We start from the raw sequence: 26,010 nt of genomic DNA, 5'->3' as shown, positions 1-26,010 counted from the left end.
AAATAAGCTACTTTGCAGGTTTCTGGCTGGCCCTAGAGAATTATCAGGCCCCAAGTAATTCCTGGGAGAAGGAAAAGGGGAGATTTCTAGGAGTATCCATGGATGTCCATGGAAGAACCCCCTAGGAGAAGGTGAATATGGCACTCCTCTAGCAAGCGTTTCTCTAGAAGATTTCTGGTAAATGAGCCAGGGCAGCCTTAAGGCAAGTATAGAGAAAGGAAAAAGAAGGAGGTGGAAGAGATTCTTCCTTCTGCTTTGCATTGCTAATATGATGAAGTCAGTTTTGTAGTCCCTTGGGTATGAGAACTGAGTCTTTTTTCCCCCAGCTACCTCCTCCTCTCCTAGTGCCACCTCTCAAAGGGGCAGCAGAACCCTCCCTCAGCTGCTTTGAGCTGGACACCAGTATTCCTCATCTTCCCAAAAGAAGTGTGCTCACTCTTTTAGGTGACTAGTAAGTTGAAGCTTTTCAAGTAAATCCAAAAGATAAGTAAGTTGGAAGGACTTCCATGAAATGTGCCAGTCATCTCTGCTAGTACAAGTTTGGATCCAGTTAAAATCCATGCTCTTTTAGAGAACTGCACTCACGGAATGCAATAGTTAAGACCATGAAACTCTGATGTCATACTGCCTTGGTTAGAATCCCAGATGCACCATTTACAAACTGTGTGGCCTTGCCAAGTCACTTAACTTCTCTGTGCTTTAATATCCTTATTTGTAAAATAGGGATAATGACAGTACCTACCTTATAGAGTTTTCTAAAGACTTAAATAACTTATTATACGCCAAAGCACTTAAAGCCTGCCTGATGGATAAGTGCAAGTGATCATCATCATCATTATCATCACCAAACTGATACGTCTTGACACAAGCCATGGAATGATGGCCATGACTCAGCTCCAGAGAAAGTTTAGTAATCAGCAATAGGCCTCTCATCATGACTTTCTATATAGCCAGTAACAATAATGCGGTGAACCCACGGGACTTTGTACCTCACCATGCTTCCATCCAGGGCCTCCCTTTCCTGGTGCAATTGGAGAAAAGGATCTCTGCCCTCAAATAAGCATGCCTACCTGCACAGTGGAAGGCAACAGGTACAATGCAAATGTTATATGGAAGGCAGAGACTCACTGGCTGGCCATTATCAAAGAATAGTGGTCGACGCTTCCTCGAAACGAGTCAGTCACTCAGGAGTCCCCACAGATATGGATAAGGAGATTAGAAGGGCAGGGGGCATTGGCACTGCCTAGCCTTGGTGAGAAACTGCTATGGAGGACTGTGGTTGGCGTGAGCCAGCAGAAGGACACAGAAAGGGCAGAGGAGGTATAGAAAGGGAGCTGGTTGAGATTGGGTGGTGTCAGGAGAACGGAAACTGAAAACAAATCACCAGCTTTGTAATTCTGCAGTAACCTTCTCACTTCCATTTCAGATTATCAAGTGCCAGGGGAGGTGATTCCAATTTTACAGGTAAAGAAAATGAAAACACAAACGGGTTTGGTGACTCACTGCTGGTTCAATTTTATTTCCTTTGTACTGTTGTTTTTAATAAACAGGACTGAAAAAATTAGATTTCATTTTTGGATTTGGATAGTCCTGCTCTAACCTGGAAACAGCCCACTAACTCCCTACTGTAGCCATGGAGTACCAAAATATCTATGGTCTCACCCCTAAGACTTCCAACAATTGTCTGAACAGTATCAGCTGCATTGATTAAACCAGTGGCTGTGTTACTGCCCAAGCTGAATCATCTTTGATTTGAGTTTCAACTGAATTAGCTTTCAGTGATTTGTTTTTCTCTTCAGGCTGCTTGAGTTCAACAAGTTAAGACAGGTAGTCTGATTCCATGGATTTTTCCTCCACTGTGTTTTCCATGTGTGCTTCTTGATTAGTTTGCAGCTCTGGCTGATTGACAGGTATGATGTCTATTTCTGAGCCCTATTTAGGTGGGCGGCCTAGCCCTGAGGCGCTCTACCTGACCTGAAAGGGCCCTGTCTAATCTGAGATAAACACACTGCCCTGTGTGTGATTTGAGAGTTGGAACATTTCCGACTACTGTGAAGGATCCAATGAATGGAGGTACTCATTCCTCAGCTCTACCTTGGTTCCTGGGACAGAGGAGCTGTCAAAAGTTCGGGATGCCTGGGGCATATTTCTCCAACAATAAGACAAGTATCCATGCTGCAGAGAACATGGAAATGGCCTTGCCGAGCTATAAGATTTTTAGTCATTTTCTGTCTAGAGATAAGACAACACATAAAAATCAAGGGTCAGGAAGCATGGCACCCAAATGAGTGAACATAGTCATCTGTTCTCTGCTCATCTTCTGCAACCTTGGATAGGAAGAGTGGAAATTGACAGCTGGAGGTGTGGCGGGAAGGTGGGAGCAGGGGGTTGCAACCTCATGGTAAATGACTTCCCTAGACCTCAGACCACTAGGTGGGCTCTTGGTTACCCTGTATCAATCCCAAAGACCCTCAGGTCTAATAGTTCTTCGACCTCTGTGATGCCAGAGTTCCCTCTTGTATGAAAATGGTACTTAAAAGAACAAAGCAAGTTTTAACAGCAGGTGTTAGAGCTACACAAGCTTCATGAAGATGAACTCTGTAGCAGTCACCAACTACAGGCAAAGCACCAATGCTTCTTCTGTCTCCCCTTCAGTACCTAGTATGAGACTGCCAACCCTGTGGTTACTTAGCCACTGAAGTACAATAACCCTTTTGGCTTCAAACTCTTCTTGGACTCAGTTCTAAAAACGGCTCAAGAGAAATCTGATTGGCAATCTCTTGCCCGGTTCATACTGTAAAGTGTGAAATTGTATGCATTCTGTCTGGCTTTCATTTCTAATAAGATACCATTGGAGTGGTATACTATTTAAATTTTACTTCCTTAATCAGCGAGGGAGGCAAACCATGAGAGACTCTTAACTCTGGGAAGCAAACTGAGTGTTGTTGGAGGGGAGGTGGGGGGGGGATGGGGTAACTGGGTGGTGGGCATTAAGGAGGGTATGTGATGTGATGAGCACTGGGTGTTATACGCAACTGATGAAGTATTGGATGCTACATCTGAAACTGAAATAGGAAAGAAAGAGAAAGAAGAAAGAAAGAAAGAAAGAAAGAAAGAAAGAAAGAAAGAAAGAAAGAAGGAAGGAAAGAAGAAAGAAAGAAAGAAAGAAAGAAAGAAAGAAAGAAAGAAAGAAATTTTACTTCCTACATAACAACATTTACTAAAATTCCACCTTTTAATTTTGGAATTACAAACCTCATATAAAAATTTCTCTCTAGAATATATTTCTCTGTTCAATAACTTACCTTGCAGACATCATGACTGCCAATAATGGCATCAAAGAGTGTGTACAGGTCATTGAGAAGATCTACCACCTCAATGGGCTCACTCATGGCTGAGATGGTGGTGAAGCCCACGATGTCACTGAAGTACAAGGTGACTAAGTCAAAGCCCTCAGGTTCAACCGTGCAGCCCTTTTTGAGGGATTCGGCAACTGATCTGAAAAGCAGACACAGCTATTCCTCAGAGGACACAGGCCTCCCTGCATGCCACATACACATCTGCTAGAACACAATTTCTCCAAAAATCACTGCCAAGTAAATGATGAGGAATAGGATGTCATCTGGATGAAAACATTAATTCTTTAATTTAGTCTATAAATACATTTTGAGTGCTTATGGTGTGCCAGGCACTGTGCCAGACGCTGGAATACAGCACTGAACAGACAGCCCTGGTCTTTGTTTTTGTGGAGATTTTTCAGCTATCCTTCTTCCTCAGCTGTCCCTTCACTCAGGGAATGATCCCAGGTGGTTGTTTTGCATGAGATCAGTTTCTCCAATTATCTCGTAGAAGATCATGTTACACCAGGATCAGGTGCCTTGGAAACTTTGGAAACAGTATCAACAGGTAAGGCTTTGAACTAAGGAAGGAAAACCCTAGAAAAACAACTCTGCTACTCTCTTCTAGGAGCTCAAAGAACCGACTCCTTTTAATTGGTCAGCTTCCAGGCAAAGTCATGAAGTGACACATAGAAAAACTGAAGCACCAAAAACTTAAATGACCAGCATGCTCCACAGGTAGTGGGAAATTAGGAAGGTGTGCTCTACTCCCTTGGTTTCCAATTCATCTCTGATTTGAAGGTGTGACTCAAGCCTACTGGGGGTAGAGAGGGTGCAGGACGGTGGGGGGGGCGGGAGCAGTTAGTTGATGGGTAATTTTTTTTTCTATTTTTAATAGAACACACTGATACAAGGATTCACACTCCTCAGGTGTTCACACATACTGTGGTAGCATCTGTGTTAGAAGCTTTTCCGTTTTCTGTTTTTCAATTTCCAGCTCTTCAGTCCGTTCTCGGATCAAATCTTCCAAGTTGCTAGAATATTGCTCCAACATCCGAAGCATGGAATCAATGATATTGGTCTTCTTCCCTTTATTGAAGGTTTTAAACTGGAAGTAAAACAGAAAAAGGAGCCAGGAGAATTTTTACTCTCCAAACTCAGAGATGATGGTGTAGGACCCCTTATCACAAATCCCTTCCTCTAAAAAGAAGTAAACCTAGGTATAGATAGGAAAAGTCACCATTCAACCTCATTGTTACCCTGGCCCATTCACAGGGCTCTTTTTCCCTTAGTAGCTCTTCCTCTACACTTCTGGCTCTTTGAAGTCTGAACAAAAGTGTTCTGGGAAGGATTCTCCAGCTCTCAGATACTGTCACATGAGTAGAAGTCACTTCAAAAGCAATAGGATCTGGTCTTGAGCCCAGGCCATTTGTGAGTGGGATAAGGGGAGAGAGGGCAGGGAGTATTGTTCTGCCTTTCTGGATAATCAACCTACTAAGTCATCCTGACTTCTAATGCCAGTGTGTTACCAGTTCTTGGACAGTGGATGGTTCCTTGATCTCTTAAATACGACCCAAGATCTACATGGTAAGATCTACCCCTATTTCTTACTATCTTACCATGGGGGGCCAGGAATAACGATGTGCCCCTATCACCTACCCTTCATGCCAGTCAGGGTCATGTAGAAATTTAACTGGTCTTGCCCCATTCTATGCCCTGATCCTTTAGCGGTAGCTGCATGCCACTGATTTTTAATGTGCCCTCCTGAGGCCCTGTCCATCTACAGAGACAGGGAGTTTGGCGTAGCATTGGAATCACGAGGGGGTTGCCCCTCCTTGTTGATGTGTTCAGTGTGCACAAGGCTGTGTTTACAACAATAAAAAGACTGGTGGTAGTTTCACTGAACAGACATCTAGGAATCTGCCCCAATGAACCTTCTTATGCAGCTGGGCCACACATGCTCCCCTTAGCACTCAATGCCCCAAGGCTGAGACCAGGAGTAACTGAGCCTGGTCCACATCTACACGTCTTCCAAGGTCCTGCAAGTAATCTCAGTAGCCTGCTCAGATGTTTAAGGCTCCCCTATTGCCTAACCCAGGGAGCCTCCCTCTCCTCCTCCTTCCATTTAAGCTTTCTTAAGCTGCAGGGAAGTTGGCAAGCTATCCTGGTCTCTCAGACAATCTAAACTTCCACCAAAGCATTTCAGTGAAGGCAGCCCCACCAATGTCTATTTGAAGGCTGTATGATGTGCACTCCTATCACCAGCTTCTCTGCTGCCTTCTGAAATAACATCTCTAGCATCAACACAAGGGCAAATGTTTTTTCTCTTGCCTCATGGTAAGTTTTCAGAAATGTGACCTTCATGGTCCTTTGCCTTTTCCATACTATTGAATACCTGTTTGAGTGTCCTCAAGAAACCCAGCCAGGCTAATGGAGGCATTGTTAGTTGGGGACATGGATGACTTCATATGCAGGGCCCCTCAGGCTTTCAATCCAACTCTTTCTTTTTTCTGCCTCAGATACCTGCTACTCACAAAGCATCTCAGTGCTGTACTCCAGCCAGGCTCAAAAGCCTCTCCACCAGAGCTGACACAGCACTCACAGAGAGAACCCTCAGTTTCAGTATCCTGTAGTTTTAACAAAGCCCTAAGCTGTATATTCCAACATAAGAACTGCACCCTAGCTCCCCTTAGCGGGGCTCTCTCTATCCTTTCCTCATTTCCCCCTTCCTATCCCCAACTCCAGGGTAAGAGTCAGCCTCTTTAGAAATTCAGTATCTTCAGGAGAGAGTTTACCATTTTTTTGCACTCATTGCCTCAAGTGGTTCCCTAGGAACCCAAAAAATCTCCTGCTTTTGTACTCCCCATTTGCACTTTCTTCTGTCATGAGCATCCTTTGAAAGACACTATGTCTTTCCTAACCCCTCAAAACCACCTGGCATTACTTCAGTGGTATACTCAGCAGAGTTCTCTGGGATCTCCAAAGCAAACATGGCTGTATGAGGACCTGCATCTATTCTATGACACCCATCTTTTAACAGTCTAAATGCCATTGCCTTGCAAGTGCCCAGTCGTTCAATTCTAGTTCTGAAAGGTTGGTAAGGTCAGATTGTAGATGGTCTGAAACAGAGGTTCATATACAGAAGCACATTAAAATCAACCATTGCGCTCTTAGAGGATGTGCTGGGGATGCTACAGTATCAAAGGCCCCAGGTAGCCACCCGACAGCTTCCTCCCCAAGAAGAGCGATTTTTTTTTCTCTTGCAAGAGTTTCCTTTCACAATATGATGAGAACCCAAGGAGTTAGTTTTGGGTAGGCTGGCTTTAGGATGACTTCTGGGCAGTGCTAAGATTCACAGATTCCTGACCTGATTAAATATTTCATCAAAAGTTGGTCACTGTTCTGCAGCTTCAGCCCAGCACTGCTTCATCAGCTGGAGACATTCTGGAGGGGCATACTCAGGAGGAACCACTGGTCTGTACACAGGAGGAGGCTTCTTAAGTCTGTCTATGATTTCTGTCCAGAAGTAAGAAGAGAAAGTTTTATAAATCATAGAAAAAGCACTAAGATTTGACAAAGATCATGGAGTTTTAGCAAAGAAAGAGGTTAACCAGAAAAAAAAAAACATCATAGAAAGTCCATCTCCTTTGCTTTCTCCTTAAGTGGCTTGAATATAAGTTGTCTCTGAGCAAAGGAAGTATTAGTCAATTGAGGAGGGGACAAGAAATTAATCAATTGGGCTAGTAGTATCATTTAGGGACAGCTTTATCCTGCATTTAGGTTTGAGGTTTTAAATGTGAACTATCTGATGTCAATTCTAACACTACACCTTCAATGATCTGGCTCCCTTCACCAACCGCCAAATCATCTAAACTTCCCAATCCCCACAGTAGACCCACTTAGCCCTCCCTGAAGGCCCAGGCCCAGTCCAGAGCCATGCTGTGAGCCCTGCCTGGCCCCTAGGAAAGAGGATTAAGAACTACAATAAATAGTTCAAGACCTTATCCAGATCCTCCTAACTGCTTGTCCTTGAACTCCACTTTCAGTGGAACATTTACTATGCATCAGACTATGGGCTAACAACTTTGAATGCATTCTTTCATTAGATTCTCACTACAAACAGATGAGGTAGAAACCCTTATTTTTATTTTACAGAAGGTGAAAATGAGGAACAGAGAGAAAGTAAATTGCTCAAAGTCACATGGCTAGCAAGTGACAGAATTTGAATTTGACCCCAGGCAGTCTCAATCTACTACATTGTCCCACTTCCAAATGCCTCAGACTTCAAATGGGAGTTCCAAAACTCCCTATTCAGTCCCAAAAGCCATTAGTGACTGAGAAGTCCAGATCAGGCAGACTGACAAAGAGTGAAAAACCCCTGGAAGTGGGAGAAAATAGTTAGCCTTCAATGTCCTCAGCAACCCACACTGGACCTCAAACTGTTCTCTCTGCTTCCAGCCTAGCCTTCTGCAAAACATTCTTAAAACATGAATTTGGCCATGTCACTTTCTTGCTTAAAACCTTTTCATGACTTCTCATAACACACAGGGTAAAATCTAAGCCCTATCTCTTCAGCTCATTTCTTATCCCCATCCCCCTCCCCACAGCCCCAACTCCAGCAGGCGCCAAACCTTGCTTGCCCCACCAGTGTGCCCTTCCCACGCCTACACTGGCTGTAACACTCCAACAGTGCTGCTTCATACAATAATTAGTGTCCCCTTGCCTCCATGAAAGAAGGAGAGGTTGTTGCCTCTGACTTGTCAGCTCCTTGTTACGTCACACCTCTGCTCCTTTAACCCAGGTTGGCCTATACATTCCAGTGCCCTGCTCTCGGTGGAATAGATTCCATGTGAACTAATCCCTTGGAGTGTGACTGCCCTCATCCACTCTCTGGTAAAGGGAGTACTTATCCTTTTACCAGAACACCATTGAGTTGAATGGGTTACCTCTCCACTTAGGCCCAGCATAATTCATGCCCTCAAGGAGCTTATAGTCCAATGGAGGAGCTAAATAAGGACCAACAATATAAGCATTCTAGCAGATATTCCACACAGGTAAGGACAGAGGGGCCATCTGGCCCACACTGAAGAGGTCAGAGAAGGCTTCCCAGAGAAGTGACAAAAATTGGATGAGGCAAAGTGGGGAAAAGGTGAGGGCATTCCAGGGACTATGAACAGCTCTCTTGAAGGCACAGAGGTAAGAGAGACTGTGGTACTTTCAGTCATGCGGTTTAGCTGGAGTGTAGGGAGTGACAGGAGATAAGCTTAGAGAGGTGGCTGGGGGCCAGATTGCAAAGAGCCTTGTATGTCATGTGAGGAATCTGGACTTCATTTGACAAGTGATGGGGAACAGTTAGGGAGTTTTGAGTAGAGGAGTGATATGGGACTCTGAGTGGGGCAAAAGATAGATAAGTATTTTGGGTTTCTTTGTTTTGTGTTGTTTGCATTTTTTATTTTGAAATAAATTTAGACTTCCGGAAAAGTTATAAAACTAGTATAATAGTTGCCTGTATACTCTTCACTCAGCTTCCTCTAATGTTAATAACTTATATAACCATAATACAAAGGAAATTAATATGGATACATTACTATTACTACTGTTCTAGTCTTTATTTGAATTTCATCAATTTTATTCCTAATATCACTTTTCTGTCCCACAATCCAATTCAAGATCCCATATTGCATTTAGTTATCATGTCTCTGTCTCCTTCAATCTGTGATGGTTCCTCGTTCTGTCCCTGTCTTTCATGACTTTGATACTTTTGATGAGTATTGGCCAATTATTTTACAAAATGTCTCTCATTTGGGGTGTGTCTGATGTTTTCTCCTTGGCAGACTGTTATGCGTTTTTTGCAAAAATTCCACAAAGGTGCCATTGTGCCCTTCTCAGTGCATCATGTCAGGGAGTACATGATATCAATATACCTTGATCACTTGGTTAAGGTGGTGTCTGCAAGATCATCATCCTCTGCTAGTAAACTTATTATTTTTCCACTTGTAATTACTAAGTATCTAGTGGGTTCGTACTCTTAGAATATGCAAATATCCTGCTTCTCCTCATACATTTGCCCACTGGTTTTACCATTCCTTGATGGATTGTGCCTGATAGGCAATCATTCTGTTGAAAGATAAGGATAACAGCATGTCACAGGGAAAGTATGGAAGGACTTTGCCATCCAGGAGCATCATGAGGGGCAAAGAAATACCTGGCAGGGAGTGTCTCAAAGTAGAGGAGGCTGCTAAAAAAAAATCCAACATAGGTCCTGTAGGTCTTTGGTTTATGTCACAATTTGGAAAGGGCCAGCTTCTTGGGTTGGGAAACTTCTTCCAAATGCCTAAATCTGTTTGGCTCTAAGTCCCACCTTCACATAACACGGGCTATTTGCAGGCTAGCAGGCAGTTAGCACAAACACATAACTGTGTTCACTCTTCTGGCAAATTACAACAGCCTGGGTTAGGCTGATGATCTGGGTCATGGTGGACCCCTGGTGGCCTTTTCTCACCTTCTGCTTACCTTTGGCAGGCAGATCTATCATGCAGAATGGGGTGCCCCGGACCATCACTTCTTGCATGATGATGGCAAAGCTATAGACATCTCCTGCAAAAGAACCTAACCTGCTGCCCTTTGGGGTTCTCAACAGTTCAGGGGCCATCCATAGCAACTCTGAAAAGAAAGCATTGTGTAATGAATGCAGGGAGGATTAACTGACAGCATTTGCAATGCCCTCAAGGGTTCCAAGGGTGCTGTTTCATTGACTGCTTTATATTTTTATTAGACAGACTGGCAAGCTAGTGCCCCCGCCCGGGGGTCCAAATCTATGAATCTAAGAAATTGCGCACAGAGAAAGCACACTACTCTCCTCACTCCAGGACCATGCAGGCACACACAGTGGAGGTGTGGGGCAGGGCAGAGAAGCTCAAAGTAGGAAAACTATCTGGCACTTGCTTTCTTGCTCTCTTGAGCCTGCAAGTAGCAATTGGCAGGCTTCCAGGGAAAGGCAAGTGCACAGCCACTCTGGTTGCCATGGATTTGCTATTTGCTGAGATCTATATGTGTCTGGTAATTTGATTGTGCTGGGGCTCAGGGATTCACAAGTTGCTTTCTCCAGGTCTTCTCTAAGAGGATTAGAGGATCTCCAGGCCTCCTCTATCCCTCACAGAGCAAAAAGATGCAACAATTCCTTCAGGTTGGTTCTACAAATATTTATTGAGGGTCTACTATGTAGTGGGCATTACACTAGGTGCAGGGATGGCACCGGAGATGAATTAGACCTTGCCTCTGCTCTTGTAGAGTTCACAGAGCAATGGCAACACAGACATGTGAACCCTCTAACTGCAATACATGGCAGAGCCACTTAAGAAATATATAAAGAAATACACATTGGGGCACCTAGGTGGTGCAGTCAGTTGAGTGCCTGACTCTTGGTTTCAGCCCAGGTTGTGATCTTGGGGTCATGAGATCAAGCCCCCCACCACCCACCCCCATCAGACTCCTTGCTCAGCATGGAGTCTGCTTGAGATTCTCTCCCTCTTCCTCTACCATTCTCCCCACTCATGTGCCCCCCATCTCTGTCATAAATAAATAAATAAATAAATAAATAAATAAATAAATAAAATACACATTAGTAATAGAAATGGAGTAGTCAAAAGTTGGAGGGAGCATTTTACACAGAATCATATGAAATTGCCATTTCTGTGTGTTATAAATAGTTGAATATTGACAATCCCATGAGGCCCAAACAAAAAAAAAGAGAGAGAGAGGGGAGAGAGAGAGAGAGAGAGAGAGAGAACTGAGGTGATCAAATTAATCCAGGAAGGCTTCCTGGAAAAGTTAGATCTTAAAGGCACTTGTTAAAAAGGTCAAGGATGCAGTTTCCTAGAGCTGAGAGGGTAAGGGCTTTGCAGGGAGAAAGAACAGTACGTGCAAAAGAACAAGAAGTAGAAAGGAGCAAATTGCAGATGGGGGTGGTGGTAAGCAGATTAGCTTGGCTGAAGAGAAGGGCTCTGTTAAGGAATAATGAGAAATGAGAAATGGGGTTGATGAAGTGGGGGAGGGAGGGTGGCTAGAAGAATGAGGGCAGAAGGTGAGAGGCCCTGAGAGCCAAATGAAGGCATTTGGAGTGAATACAAAAGGCAGTAGGGGTGCGGGAGCTGGAGAGGGATTTGATGAAAGCTGTGTTTGGAAGATTAATCTGGTAACCTGCACAAACTGGATTGAAGGAGAGAGACTGGAGTCAGGGAGACCAGCTAGGAAGTTATTACAGTAAGAGCCGGAGGCAAGGTGAAAGGGGCCTGAATGGGGGTGGGGGCGGCAGCAGCAGGACAGGAAACAAGATACACAGGAAGGCTATAATGGAGAAGGTAGTGACAGGGCTGGGGATGGACTCAACGTGCTCCTTGGAGGGGAAAGGTTTGGAGTAAACAAAGGGTTGAAGTCCAGAAAGGAAGGCTGGACAAGGGTGTCTGCTGAGGGTGGGGTGGGGATGGGGTGCTGGCTAACTTTTCATCTTGTTAACTTTGGGGTATTGAGAAGGGAGCCCAGGGGACAAGTTCCTGTGAAGCAGGAAGGAGGATGGAAAGGTCAGCGATTAATTTGGTGTGTTAGTGAAACCCAGGAAAGAGAAACTCACCCTGGAAATTCCTATTTTGAGCCAATCCTGATCAAAATGGTGGAACAGTGAATTCTAGCCTCACCCCCAATCATGTACTCATCTTCTCTCTTTGTCTTCCAGCTGTCCCCAGCCTTTGTCACACACCACCTCCCGCCCCCATGAAAGTCTCTGATACACTCACTATAGTGGTTTTTCCTTTATGTGTTCTTGCCTAGGAGGACTTATATTTGCAAAGAAGACCCAAAGAGATTGACTGTTACTTTGGTCAAAGGAATGCATTTCTGAATGTAGGATTTCAGGAATACATTTCTGATATGGTTTGGAGGGGAGGGCAGGAGGGTTATCTCGGAGCAAGAAAAATGCAGCTGTTTCTTCTGCTAGCCTCTCTCCTACACATTTAAAAGCACAAGAAGGGAAAAAAGGACAAAACTCTCCGGTAAAAAGCTGGGTGATTAAATACAATCATTACCAAACAGTATTTTCAAAGAGCACTTACATGTATGTTGTTAATGGCTAAAATGAGGCTTTATCTGCGCCATACTTACGTAATTGAAAGCGGACAGTAATGAATACACTTACAACCCACGCCCATTTCCGCATTCCCACTCTAGAGCCAAGTAAGAGCCACTACCTACCATTAGACTTGAACTCTCAGGAAAACTAGAAAAATTACTTTGGCTTGCTTTGCATCTGCTGATGCCAGTACTAACTCTAAGCCTTGCTGTGGTGATAAAAATCAAATGTGGAGAGCCAGTGTGGTGAAGTGCAAAAGAACGGAGATCTGAAAGTCAAGAGACAGAGGTTCAAAATCTTAGCTTGGTCACTAAGTCACTCACCTTACTGAACTTCAGCTTCCCCATCTGTAAAGTGGAAGTTGAGCCAGATGATTTGCAAGAGCCTCCTAATTATAAGGCTCTATTAGCCCTCTCATCTAAGGAGGAAGCAGCAAGTTTCTTTATTTCATTTTATTTCATCAGTTCACCAATTCACCAAACATTTATTCTGCCAGGTACTGGGAAAGACACTGAGGGAGGCAAGTGTCATGGAAAGTCTCTTGTTGAATCAGTGGTATTTAAGTTGAGCCCTGAAGAAGGAGTAGAATCTAGCCAAACTCAGAGGAGTTTATAACAGAGTGGGAGAGGAAGAGTGTCCCAAGGAATGGGCACAGCATGCGTGAAGGTCTGGGGGTAAGAGAGAGCCTGGGGTAAATAAACAACTGGAAGGAGTTCAGCACTGCTAGAGCCCAGAGATGGAGGGGAAGTGATTAAGCACGAGAGGTCCCCAAGGCCCAAACTACACAGGGCTCACAAGCCATGTAAAGGAATTTGAACTTTATCCTAAGAGCAATGGGAAGCCATTCAGTGAATTTGGGCGCAGGTCTAAAATGATCAGATTTGCAGTTGAGAAAACTGGCTCCAGCTGCAGTGTGTGAAAAATGGATTGAGCATCCAAACTGCCATCGCAATTCGGAGAGTAAAATGAAACAGTAAGAAGGAGAGACAGAGCAAGAGACAGACAGGGTACACACACACACACGCACGCACACCCCATCCTTTCCGCGCTGCACTCTAAGACCAGAGTTTCTTAAGTTTGCAAGTTGCTATCCTGTGAATTAAGTGGAACTCTGGGAAGCTGGGCATTGTGTTTTATCTTTTATAGATGACTCATCTTGACAGGAAGCTAAGTACTGGCTGATCTGAAGCTGCTGTCCCCAACATCCTAGCATTAATACCAGGCAACTACTCCAAGCTTTCAAATTGGAATTAGCCAAACAATAACCATAAGACTAAGTTAGCAACAAGAACAGGTCCACAGAAAGAGAGAGAGGGAGAGGGACAGGAAAAGGGACAGGGAGAGAGAGAAAGAGAGACTATCACATGGTTTTTGTTGTGATTACCAGGAGCTTCAAATCCTCCAAAGCTTGGATGGGCAGAGAAACAAAATGTTATTATAAGTTGTAATTTAGCTGCAGGTAGAGGCCAGTCTTCAAAAGACCTGAATTGAATTCCTAGAACTACTGCTAAGTAGCTGTAGGACTTGGGCAAGTCTTGAGCCTCTCTTATCTCATCTGTAAAATGAGAGAGTTGGACGTTCAATATTCTGCAGGTTTTATAAAGCACGAAGATGCTGCCACTGATGGCTAGGCTGTCTTGTCTGCGTCTATGCATGTGTCTCTCTGTGTCTTTCAGTCTTTGTTTCTTACATCAGCAGTTTTAAAACTTACACTGCCAAAGATTCTTTTAAAAATATACGTTGTAATTTTTATCTGTACCTGTCTGTCTTTTTTGGGTTGTCTGTTTCTCTGTGTTTTTGTGTCACTCTCTCTTCTTCACCCTTGCAATGCTGGTTAAAATTTTTAATGCCCAAATTTCCTCTATGTATTTAGCTCTATTCATTCTGTCTCCTTCTTACTCTTTCTCTTTCTTCCTTCCTCTCTTCCTTCAGCTCATTCCCTCCTATTTCTCACTCACCCACTTGCATTTCCCCATCTCAGATTTCTCCCATTTCTTTGATCTGTTATGACCCCTACAGGCATTGTTTTGTGCTGCCACTAGGGCACTAAATAGAAGACAAAAACACCAAATGTGCATTATAGGCCTGCCTACTTATTTACTAAGAAGGCCACACAGTTCTGTCTGAAGCCATCCCACTCAACCCGTAGAGTATTTACTTGTGGGGAGCCCCTCCTTGCTTCTTTCTCTCTGACAGAGATAGTGAGGGTAAGCTCTAGTGACACCCCATTCCAGAATGCGCTTTGTGGGGGTCCAGCTACCAAATTACCTTCCATTCAATTTGACAAGTATTTATTGAGCACCTACTGTGTGCCTATCGCTCAGCAAGTTCCTCCAGAGACTCCTAGGGTCTCCAAACAATACAGCCTAATCCTGCCGCAGCAGGAACTCAACATTATTGCACTGGCTTTGTTCTGAAGGCTAGGCTGTGCTGAGATTACAGCCTGCAGACTTCATTCAACTCCTTTGGCTTGGAAATGAGGCTGAATTTTCAACAAAAGTGGGGAGTTGAATCAGCCTGAGGCTTTAATTCAGTGCATATTTTGGAGTTTGAATTTTGGAGTTACCTTGTGTGCATCAGAAGGGTATAATACATTGCTTACCTTCCGCAGAAGGTTCCTCTTGGGAGAGTCTTAGCGTTTCCAAGATGTCATTAAAGCCGTAATCTGTCACTTTTAGTACAAAACGCCCATCTACAACACAGTTCCGAGATTTTAACCTCCCATGAGCAAACTCTCTGTGATGTAAGTACTTCATGCCCTGCAGATGATACAAACAGGATTTATTTAGTAACGTATTTAACTATTTTGTGCTTTTAGAGCCAATTTCTGAGCTTGTTAATGGCATGAGCTACTGCGGTCCAGAATTCAGCCGCTTTTTTTCTTATATGCAAGCAAAGCAAAACGTTGACAACAAGAATTATTTCCAGGTCCCTTCCAGCTCTAAAATTTATGCTTTTGATGAAGAATCGTATCTTGTGTGTATAGAGAGAATTCTATGCTATTGGGAGATTTATTAACATTTCAAACATAGGATGGATCCATACATATATAATTTCCAAGAATTGGAAGATTCTGATTTTCTCCCAAAAAGATCTAGCCTAACTTTCACCCACTGTTGGCAGGAATGGAAATTGGTACATCCTTTTTGCTGGGCAATTTGGCAGTGGATATCAAAATTGAAAGCATGCATACCCTGTGACCTAGGGAGTCTGCTTCTCCTCTAAAGAAATGCTTGTACATCTGCACAAGGAGATATACACAAGAATGCTCAATGCAGCTCTGCTTTATAATGTTATATAGTTAAAAATACAATAAATATTTGTCAAGAAGGGAGGGACTGTCCAAAAAAAAAGAAGGGACTGTCCAAATTGTGGTGCATCCAAGCTATGGAATATTCTGCAGCAGTTAAAAATAATAAAATAGATCTGTATGTACTAACAGGGAATCATACCTAAGCCATAAAGTAAGTGAAAAATAGAAATGTACAAAACGATGTAACGGTATGTATTTTTAAAAACAAAATCTATAATGTATGTAAGTACACATGAAATGAATTGCAAGGTTAATCACCAAATTGTCAGCAGTGATTAACTCTGGGGGAGGATATGAAAGAAGGTTGAGTAAATGTCAATATTTTTCCTGTATATATTTATATCATTTGATTTTTAAATTTAATTTAATACATTATTTTTGTAATTAAAATAGGCAATTAAAAAGAAGAAAGCGGAATACCACTGATCTCTGCAGCTTGCTTGGCAACTTTATATGACATTCAAATGTGATCTATGAGGACTCTATCAAATGGGTTTACTCATTCACATGTAAATACAATTCATGTTCTAGTGCAATCATCTCGGAACTGTTTATGCTGAGCCCTTTTAAGTATCTGGCTCTATTTTGCGGCCTGACACCCCTTTGTATTTGTATGCTTTATATCTTGTGCCCTCAGAAAGTCTGCAGTCTCCAGGACTTCCAAGCCCACTCTGCAGTGGGTGAGATTTCCCCCGGGGGGTGTCTAATGCTTCAGTATCATTCATCATGGGCCTGAGAGGACCGTCATTTAGAAGCTTCTCCCTTAACTCATGGGACCTTGCTTATAGGATGAGTGGAAAGAGTACTAGAATTGAAATCAGGAGATTTGGATTCTATTATCAGCTCTGCCACTTAATAGTTGGCTGATAAATATTTATTGAGCACTTACTATGTATGGCAGACATTATATAACAAAGTGTACCTCATTTAGCTTCTCTAAGCCTCTGTAAAAGGAGGCTAATCATACTTATTTTATGAAGAATTGGCATGAGATAATGTCTATAAAGCTACCTTGAAAAGGGTTAGGCCACAGTATAAAGGTCAAGACTGTGTGGTCAATATGCAAGAAGCTCAACAAATCATTGATTAACCAGTTCAGGCCCATAAAAATGCACATAGACACAAATTGCATATTATTCCCAGGAGTTCATGGACTCCACTAAAGCCCATCCATGAACCCTCTTGACTCCCAATAGTCCTTGCCTCGGAGAATGGAAATGCTGCCTGATAGACCGTATGGTCTTTTGGCTTTCTGGTCATGCTGAGTTCCATATCTACACCTATGGTGTGCAAAGACCTATCACCTAGTTCTAGACTGAACCAACTTTTAGAAGGTGGAAACCAGCAGATGAGCCTAAGTAACACCAGAAGCCCTGGGAATGAATACTTTCCACATCCAGATAGCAGAGAAATGGGATGGAAGAAAAGGTTGCTTAAGGTGAAGAGTGCTCAATGGCAACAGAAAGTAAGGACAAATCTGGCCCTCAAATTGGGGGAAAGGGGTGGGACAAGTAGTATAGGTGGGGCAAGTCCCTTCTGTATCAGTACCTTATAACAGATGTGGACAAAGGGACTATGAGAAGGGGTAGGGGCAGACCCTGGGAAGGAAAGTGGAAGAATGAGATCATCACAATGATCCAAGGAAAATAAAACATTCCAAAACATTTGAATTCTAATCTATAGGGAAAATCTAAGATTTCCTCAGTCTTTCCATTAACCTTGATGAGATCCAGCAGAAGTGATGATTTAAACATCCAGTCAAGTTTCACATCCTGATTTGTCAATATGTCTTCTAGGCTCCTTCTGGAACAGAATTCTGTCACAATGGCAAACATCCCTGAATCATAGAAGAAGCCCAATAAGGGGTTAATATTCTCATGACGCAGGTCCTTCATCTGGAAACAGAGGGAGAGAGGAAAGTTACAACTGTTGTGTCACAATTGGGGACCAGAGTTTAGGGCACATACCCTTCTCTTCATCCTTCCTATGACTGCTTGCCATGAAAAGCTGAATTTTGTCCCCCATGATTTCCAATCCCTAACGTTAGTCCTGTGATTGTTATGTTACATGGCAAAAGGGAGATTATTCAGGTAGGCCTAATCTGATTATATGAGCCCTTCAAATCAGAAGAGGAGGGAGGAGAGGAAGTCGGAGAGATTCAAAGTGTGAGGACTCAACACTCCTTTGTTGGCTTTGAAGATGGAGGAAGGAGGCTACAAGCCAAGGACTGTGGTCAGCCTCCAGAAGCTGGGAAAATCTCTCAGCTAACAGCCAGCAAGGAAATGGGTACTTCAGTCCTACAGCTGTACAGAACTAAATTCTGCTGACACCCTGACTGAACCTAGAAGTGATTTTCCCCCAGAGACTCCAAATAAGATCCCAGAGTGACTAACACCTTGACTTCATCCTTACGTTGATACTAAGTGGAGCACCCAGCTGATCCCACTTAGACTTCTGATTTACAGAACAGTGAGATAATAAATAGGTGTTGTTTTAAGCCACTATGTTTGTGCTATTTTGGTATGGCAATAACGGTTCTACTCACCAATTCCACTGTGTCTGTTGGGGGAAGGGATTCCCCCACACAACCAAGCAATTTTCCAACACCAGCTGGGTGCCTTCAATTCAACTTAATTCTGACACTATCTACCTGGAGACAGCATCAGATTCCACAGGTTAAGGGCTCAGTCCTACAAGATTGCGCCCCCCAGTACTTCAGACACCAGTCACATGTCCAAGTCACCTGGGCTTTTATGAACCAGCTATAGATTGGAGGTTCTAATGACCCTCACCTTGGGTTCAATTAATTTGCTAGAGTGGCTCACAATACTTGTAGAAACATTTTACTTACGAGATTACCAGTTTATTATAAAAGGATATAACTCAGGAACAGCCAGATGGAAGAGATGCATAGGACAAGGTATGGAGGAAAGGTGTGGAGCTTCCACGCCCTCTCTAAATGCATGCCACTCTGCCCAAATCTCTACATGTTCACCAACCTGGAAATTATCCAAACTCTGTCCCTCAAAGTTTTTATGAAGGCTTCATTACATAGACATGATTGATTAAATCAGTGGTCATCCATGATTGATTCAACCTTCGGCCCCTCTCCCCTCCCCAGTAGTGGGGCGGGGGCTGAAATCTCCAACCTTCTCATCAAGTGGTTGGTTCTCAGGCAATCAGCAGCCATCTTTAGGTATGGGCCAAAAGTCTCATTAACATAACAAAAGACACCTTTGCCACTCTCCTCACTTAGGAAATTCCAAGGGTTTTAGGAGCTCTGTGCTAGAAACACGGATGAAGACCAAATACGTATTTTTTACTATAAATCACAATTATCATAGGCAGTGATAAAAAATTAATGCAATGGTCAAAGAGGGAGATTTTATTTTATTTTATTTTTTTTTTAAAGATTTTATTTATTTATTCGACAGAGATAGAGACAGCCAGCGAGAGATGGAACACAAGCAGGGGGAGTGGGAGAGGAAGAAGCAGGCTCATAGCGGAGGAGCCTGATGTGGGGCTCGATCCCATAACGCCGGGATCACGCCCTGAGCCGAAGGCAGACGCTTAACCGCTGTGCCACCCAGGTGCCCCAAAGAGGGAGATTTTAAAGAGAGATCTCTCTTGGCATAATAAGTGAATGCTCAGACTGTGGCCTTCTTCCCGATTCTTTGAGGACTCTAGAATAGAGCTCAGTGAGCCAAGAGGACTAAAGAAGTTTAATACAATGAAAGGTGGAATAGATTGTCTACTTGTGAATGTTTATCTATTAAAATAAATAGCCTACATAAAAATCAGGCCAAATTTGTTTCAGAAGAAACATCTGGCATTTTGACTACATTTTCCCTTTGCATCATTATTTTTTTCACTAATGCAAGAAGCATTTAGTGTGTGCCGACAATGTGCAAGGAACTGGACTGCATGCCAGAGATGCTGAGTTAAACAAAATGAAATCACTGTCCTAAAAGAGCTCTTATTCAAAGGGGGGTGATAAACAAGTAGGCTAACAGCTGTATTTTACTGTGAAATGTATTCTTAGGGAAGGGATAACGGCATGCTGGGGGAGCTCAGATATTTATTCAGCCTGAAGGATTAGAGAAGGCTTCCCTGAAGAGGTAATGTGCTGTCATGAAGGACAAGTAAGAGGCAACCAGGTGAAGGTGACAGGGCAGGAGTTGCTGAGAGGAAGAGCATGTTATGTTAAGGAAATTGCAACAGGTTTAGGGTGGCCAGAACAGAGTGCAGGAAAAGAAGATGAGACACAAGGCTGGAGAGACAGACAGGAAGCACATCCCAAGGGTCTTTGCGAACCTTGCTATGGTATTTGAAATTTATATCATGTACACTCAATAACTGCTATCTATTATTCTTACTATTTAATAGGGAATGAGAGGGAAAAGGGCTCCGTGATCACTTCAAGATTTCTACCGGTATTCCTGGGTAGATTAGCAGTGCCACACATCGATAAAAGGAATTAGGAATGATGTAGTCATGGATATGTTGGTGTCCCATCCATATTACCTTTACTGTGCATTCCCCAGCTGCTGTGAATGTTGGCTGATAACTCACAGCTGTTCCATTCTTGGGGAAATTGTCCTAGAGCCCAAACCAAATGGAAGCCAACTTACCTTAACTGTTAGGTCCCACCCACAGAACTTAGCCAATGACTGACTGCCTGGGGTTGGTGCAAAAGTCCAACTCCCTAGCCTCAAGGTGGGACTCATGGTATAACTTGCACTCCAGCATTTCTCCCACGAGATCATAATGAAGCTAGTCTCCAGGAGAGATCACATACTTGTTGAGCTTTTACTTAGGCCCTATCCTGCTTCCCTCACTCCCTCTCTCTTGGAGCATTCTCTCAATGAGTAATTTGAATAAGAAACTCCATCTCAGGTTCAGTTTTTAGAGAATCTGACCCAAGACAGATGGGAAAACAAGATTCTGGTGGTGGGGAAGGCTGATTAATTCAGTTTGGGACATATTAAGAATGAGGTGCCTGTGGGACATGAAGGTGGAACTATTCCAAATACAGTTGGGTATTTAGGGTTTGGGGCTCAGGAAAGAAGTATGATCTGGATAAACAAACTTGGGAACTGTAAGTATGCAAAGCACGGTACATGACATTAATGAGAATGGATGAGATAGCCCAAGGAAAGCATACAGAATAAAAAGAAAAGAGGGAAATATCAACATTAAAAAATGGAAAAGGAAGGACATCCTGCATAGACTTAGAAACGAGGCCAGGTAAGTGGAAAAAAGACTATTTACAACAATATTATGAATACCACAGGAAGAGTTTCAGGAAATTGAGGTAAATGCCAGAAAGAATTTCAGGAAAATGTTATAAATACCAGATAAGTCAGTTGAAGATGAAAACAGAAACTACCTGATGAATTTGACCAGTACTAAATTATTAATTATAGAAACTTAACCTATAAATATGTTTACACAGATATACAAAGATATATGTAGACAAGTATATAGGCAAATTTTATATATATAATATATATATATATGTATTTCATGTGAGAAATAAGGGAAAGGATTAAATCACAAATTATTCTGTTTTGAACATTGAGAGTATGGTGGGACATTTATTGAGATGGAATACACCGGCGTAGAATATGAACCTACTTCTCCAACAGGGTGATCCAAGTTGAGGTTGAATTATCCCTGGTGTGAATGGCAGCTATTGACCTTTTAAGCATAAAAGCCTGGCACCCATTACAAGTCACTTAGTCCAATGCAGCTTAAACCAGCTAAGGCGAACATGGAAATTCAGCCCACACATAGCAAAGTGGGCACTTACTATTAAGGTTTTATTGTGCCATCTCTTACGAAACAAGCAGCCAAAACTATTGGGTTCTAAGCCTCTTTTGGAATACAGAATATAAAATGGTTATGTCTGTTAGCTATTCAACACAAATCTATTTCCCTTCTTATTGGGAAAACAACTAGCCCACATTTTACAGCCTCCCTTGGAGCTAAGTGTAGCCATATGACTGAATTTTAAACTGAAATGTAAGAGGAAGTAATACATTCCATTTCTAGGGTAAGGCTTTTAAGAAATAAATATATGCCTTTCATGTTATTTTTCACTTGTATAGATGAATGCAGATGATGACAGTGTCCTAGGAAATGGGAGAGCTATAAAATGGTTATATTCTGGATCACTAAATCCCTACATTGAAAGGAAGTCACCTGCCCAACAAAGAACACCTACCTTGTACTGTTATTTGGGTGAGAATTAAACTTCTGCTGTGTTTAAGACATTAAATATTTGGGGGTCTATTTGTTACAGAATCTAACTTTACACTGGTAGCCCTACCATGGAAAAAGTTCAGGTCCAGGTTTTCCTTAGATCTTTGCAGTCTTATGTCCTCAGCTGCAACCAATAGAGAAGAGCCCATATAGGAACCAGGTAGATACCTACATGCAGTCGTGTTCTACTGATATTTTGGACAACCCCGGGAAGCAGAGAATGTTTGGAACACTTTTTTAGCAAGATGGTCATCTGAACATTTACTGGGTAGGCATGTACTTCACCCTTTCAATAATATGCTCCTAAGTGGTTATCATCAAATGTTCAAGAGTTAAATTGTCCTGTCTCCCAAGATGTTTGTTAGTACTGCATCTGACACGAAACCCTTAAGCATACAATCACTGCTCCTGAGTCAAACATTAGCTTACGTGATCTTACAGATGCCTTTAACTGTTTGACAATGTTTTTGGGACATTGTAACATCAGAATAATTCCTACTTGCACTGCAGCTGCAATACCATCCTAGTGGTAGGTATGGACACTTAGTGAAAATTTAATTCTCCACATCAGTGCCTGCCATTTCTATATCAACCATTGCAACCTATTTTGGCAATAAGATTTTCTACTTCCATGGACTAAATGGCTGCTATGTCTTCTTCCTCTTTTTCATTTTGTTTTGTTTTGTTGTAAAGAGCTATTGTTCAAGACCTCCTACCCTTATATCAATCTATTCACTCTTCACCACCGAGAGGTCAATGATCATATAGAACATATTAACCAGGTACTAGTGGAAGATTTCTGAAGCTGTTTCCTGCCAGTAACAATTCATTAATTTAACAAACATGTATTGAGCACCTTACTATGTGTTAGGCCCTGAGGTAAGGGCTGGCAAGACAAATGGTGAACAAAATATTATACGGTCCCTGACTTCTTAATTAAATGATTACATGAAGAATTGAAAACTTGAGGGGCACCTGGGTAGGTGGCTCAGTTGGTTAAGCATTTGCCTTCAGCTCAGGTCATGATCTCAGGGTCCTGGAATGGAGCCCTGCATCGGACTCCTTGCTTAGCGGGAAGCCTGCTTCTCTCTCTCCCTCTGCCTGCTGCTCCCCCTGCTTGTGCTCTCTCTCTGTCAAATAAATAAATAAAATCTTTAAAAAAAAGAAATGTAATCTTGCAACTCTGACAAGTCCTATAAAGGAGAGATACATAATGTAATTATGTATAATTAGGGCTTTGACCAATCAGAGAGGTTGAGGGAGGGTTCCTGGGAAGTGACAATTGAGCTGGGAGCTAAAAGATAAGTAGAATTAACAAAGCAAAGAAGGGAGAGAAAAGTATTCCAGAGATTGGAATAGCACATGAAAAGGCTCTGTGCTAGGAGCACATCACAATCCAGGGACTGAAAAAAAGCCAGTGTGGCTGATGCAGAGAGGGCAAGGGAAATATTGTGGTATGAGATAAGGCTGAAGAGGAAGGGCAGAGCCAGACCATGGAAGATCTAATAGACCATTTTAAGTAGCTTTTTCTTGATATTAATGGCAATTAGAGGCACTTTTATACCATGTAGGATGTAGTAAGTCATGGCAGACTACCATTCCTGATACCACAACATTAAAAAGCCAGATAAATTGCAAAAATATCATATTTTAAAGGACAAGGATATGTATAAGCAATAAAAAAGGACCTGAAATTAAGAGGGGCAGGAACCCTTCTGAGATAAGCAGATTGTTGTCAGCCATTTTCTTCCCTGGGGACATTTGCTAATTCTTGGTACAAGCTGGAGACCAGGTGCAGCCTAGCAGAAGGACTTTGCTGGGAAAAAGAGAAAATCAGCAAAATTTCAGCAATTGTGGAGTACCGGCATGACAATTAATAAACTTCAGGAGACCTACATGTGAGCTGGTCCCCCCGGCCCAGTATATATTCTGAGTTTGGAAACTAAGAGAAGACTAGGAAGCTTCTATAAAGTGAGCTGAAATCTCCTTTAGTCTTCCCAATATTTAGAACACTAAGTCTCACTATAAGAATAAGGCCTGCCACAAATACACGTCTGGACTATTCCTCAAAATATTTGCCAAACTTGGAAGCTTCATGGGGTAAGGGGAGAGGCCGAAGAATAGAGATCAAAGGCTCTGAATCACAGTCTGGACATACCAATCTTTCAAAGTGGAGAATACAGAATCCTGCAGGCTTTTGGAGGGATATGCATAGGAAACATAACAGAACTAGAGGTGAACTGAGCCTAATTAAAACTACAACATAGGTTCAATTCAGCTCAGTCTCTGATTAGATTAATGTGTTTATTCCTTCACCCTACCTACCTAACAGATGAAAAGAGAAAACTTTCATTGGTAGAACATATTACCTGGACCCTCTACAGTGTCTTTATATAAAATTTCTACCATATAATAAAAAAAATTACCAGGTGTTTGAAGAGGCAGAAACAAAGGAGACAGAAGACAATGGAACATGTCTAAATAATCCATAGACCAAAACCCCCATAAAATATGGACCAATATTTTTTAAACCATGAAGGTAGTGGAGAGTGACCAAACACACAAATGGAGGTAAAGATAAACCTGAAAAACACACTAAAATAGGTAAAATTTGTGTTTCTTGTTTTTTTGCTTTGTGAGACTGTATTCCCCAAACTGCACATGACTTGAAGACAGAAACTGCATCCTGGCAGGTTTGAGGCATCAGAAGGCAAAGTCTGGAGGCAACAGACTACTAGAAATTTAGGGAAGAATTCCTGGAAGGTAATATGCTATAAAGCAAGTTCAATCCCAAAATATACATAAGAAACTTGCTCAAAACTGCACTTATCATGGTGAGCATCTCATAAAATATGTAATTATGAATCGCTATGTGGTGCACCTGAAATTAATATAATATTGTAGGTCAACTATATTTCAATTAAAAAAAAATTTTAATCTCCCCAAATCCCTGGCTGAACGTTAATCTTTGCATGCATGGGGAAGATCCCAGGGACCTCATAAAAAGGCAACAACTAAACCTGAAAGTACAGACCAGAGATTTTAGTTACTACATACCACATGGAAGAAGCTGAAAATTGAGTCTAGGCAAGATAATTGCCTGCAAAAACAAAATATCATTCTTCAGAGCAATCTAACAGAACCCAGAATTTCTGAAATGTAGCATTCATAACGTTCAGCAATCAACCAAAAAGCCTTAGATATGCAAAGAAATAGGTAAATGAGAGCTATACTCAAAAAAAATAAAAGCAGTCAGTAGAAATCAACCCTGAGATGATATAGGTGTTGCAACCAATAGAAAAGAACTTTAAAGCAGATATACCAAATATATTTGAGGACTCATTATCTCAGTCCATACACAAAAACTAATTCAAGATGGGTCTTGGTCCTACATCTAGAATCTTGGAATAGGCAAGGATTTCTGGGAAATTAAAATAAAATAAAATAATAGATTGAACTGCCACAAAATTAAAAATTTTGATCATCAAGAGATAGCACTAAGAAAATAAACAAGCCACAGTCTGAGGAAAAATATTATAAAACATGTATCTGACCAAAGGTTTATATCCAGGATACATGAAGAATGTCTACAATTCAAAAATTAAAAGACAAAAAAAACCCCAATTTTTTAGTAAATGGCAAAAATTTGAATGGGCAATTCACAAAAGAAGATACACAAATAAATGATAAACATATGAAAGCCATGAAGAAAATGCAAATTAAAACCACAGTAAGATACCATTTCACACACACCAGAAAGGCAAATATCAAAAGATAGATGCTGCTGAGAATTTAGAACAAATGGAACATCCATACATTTCTGATAGCAGTGCAAAATGTTATAACCAATTAGATTAGCTGTTTGGATGTTTTATATAAAGTTACACTTGTATCTGTTTTATGACTCATTTACTCTATCCTTTCTTTTTAAGATTTTCTTTTCCTTTTTTTTATTTTAATGTTTTTTTTTT

At 41.9% G+C, this 26,010-nt stretch overlaps 1 protein-coding gene across 1 annotated transcript in view; it reads right to left on the bottom strand.

Moving 5' to 3' along the window:
* Positions 1-26,010, bottom strand: part of GUCY2F (guanylate cyclase 2F, retinal) — a 122,278-nt gene that overhangs the window by 13,225 nt on the left and 83,043 nt on the right. The window contains 6 exon segments of the mRNA XM_008709304.2: positions 3,306-3,498; positions 4,283-4,446; positions 6,706-6,854; positions 9,852-10,001; positions 15,065-15,221; positions 17,494-17,670. Of these exon segments, the coding sequence (XP_008707526.1) occupies positions 3,306-3,498; positions 4,283-4,446; positions 6,706-6,854; positions 9,852-10,001; positions 15,065-15,221; positions 17,494-17,670 (990 nt within the window).

The sequence above is a fragment of the Ursus maritimus genome, assembly GCF_017311325.1.
Source record: "Ursus maritimus isolate PB19 chromosome X unlocalized genomic scaffold, ASM1731132v1 scaffold_X1, whole genome shotgun sequence".
NCBI classification, from domain to species: domain Eukaryota; kingdom Metazoa; phylum Chordata; class Mammalia; order Carnivora; family Ursidae; genus Ursus; species Ursus maritimus.
Note: the sequence above shows the minus strand (reverse complement) of the source record. Positions and strands in the feature narration are given on the sequence as shown.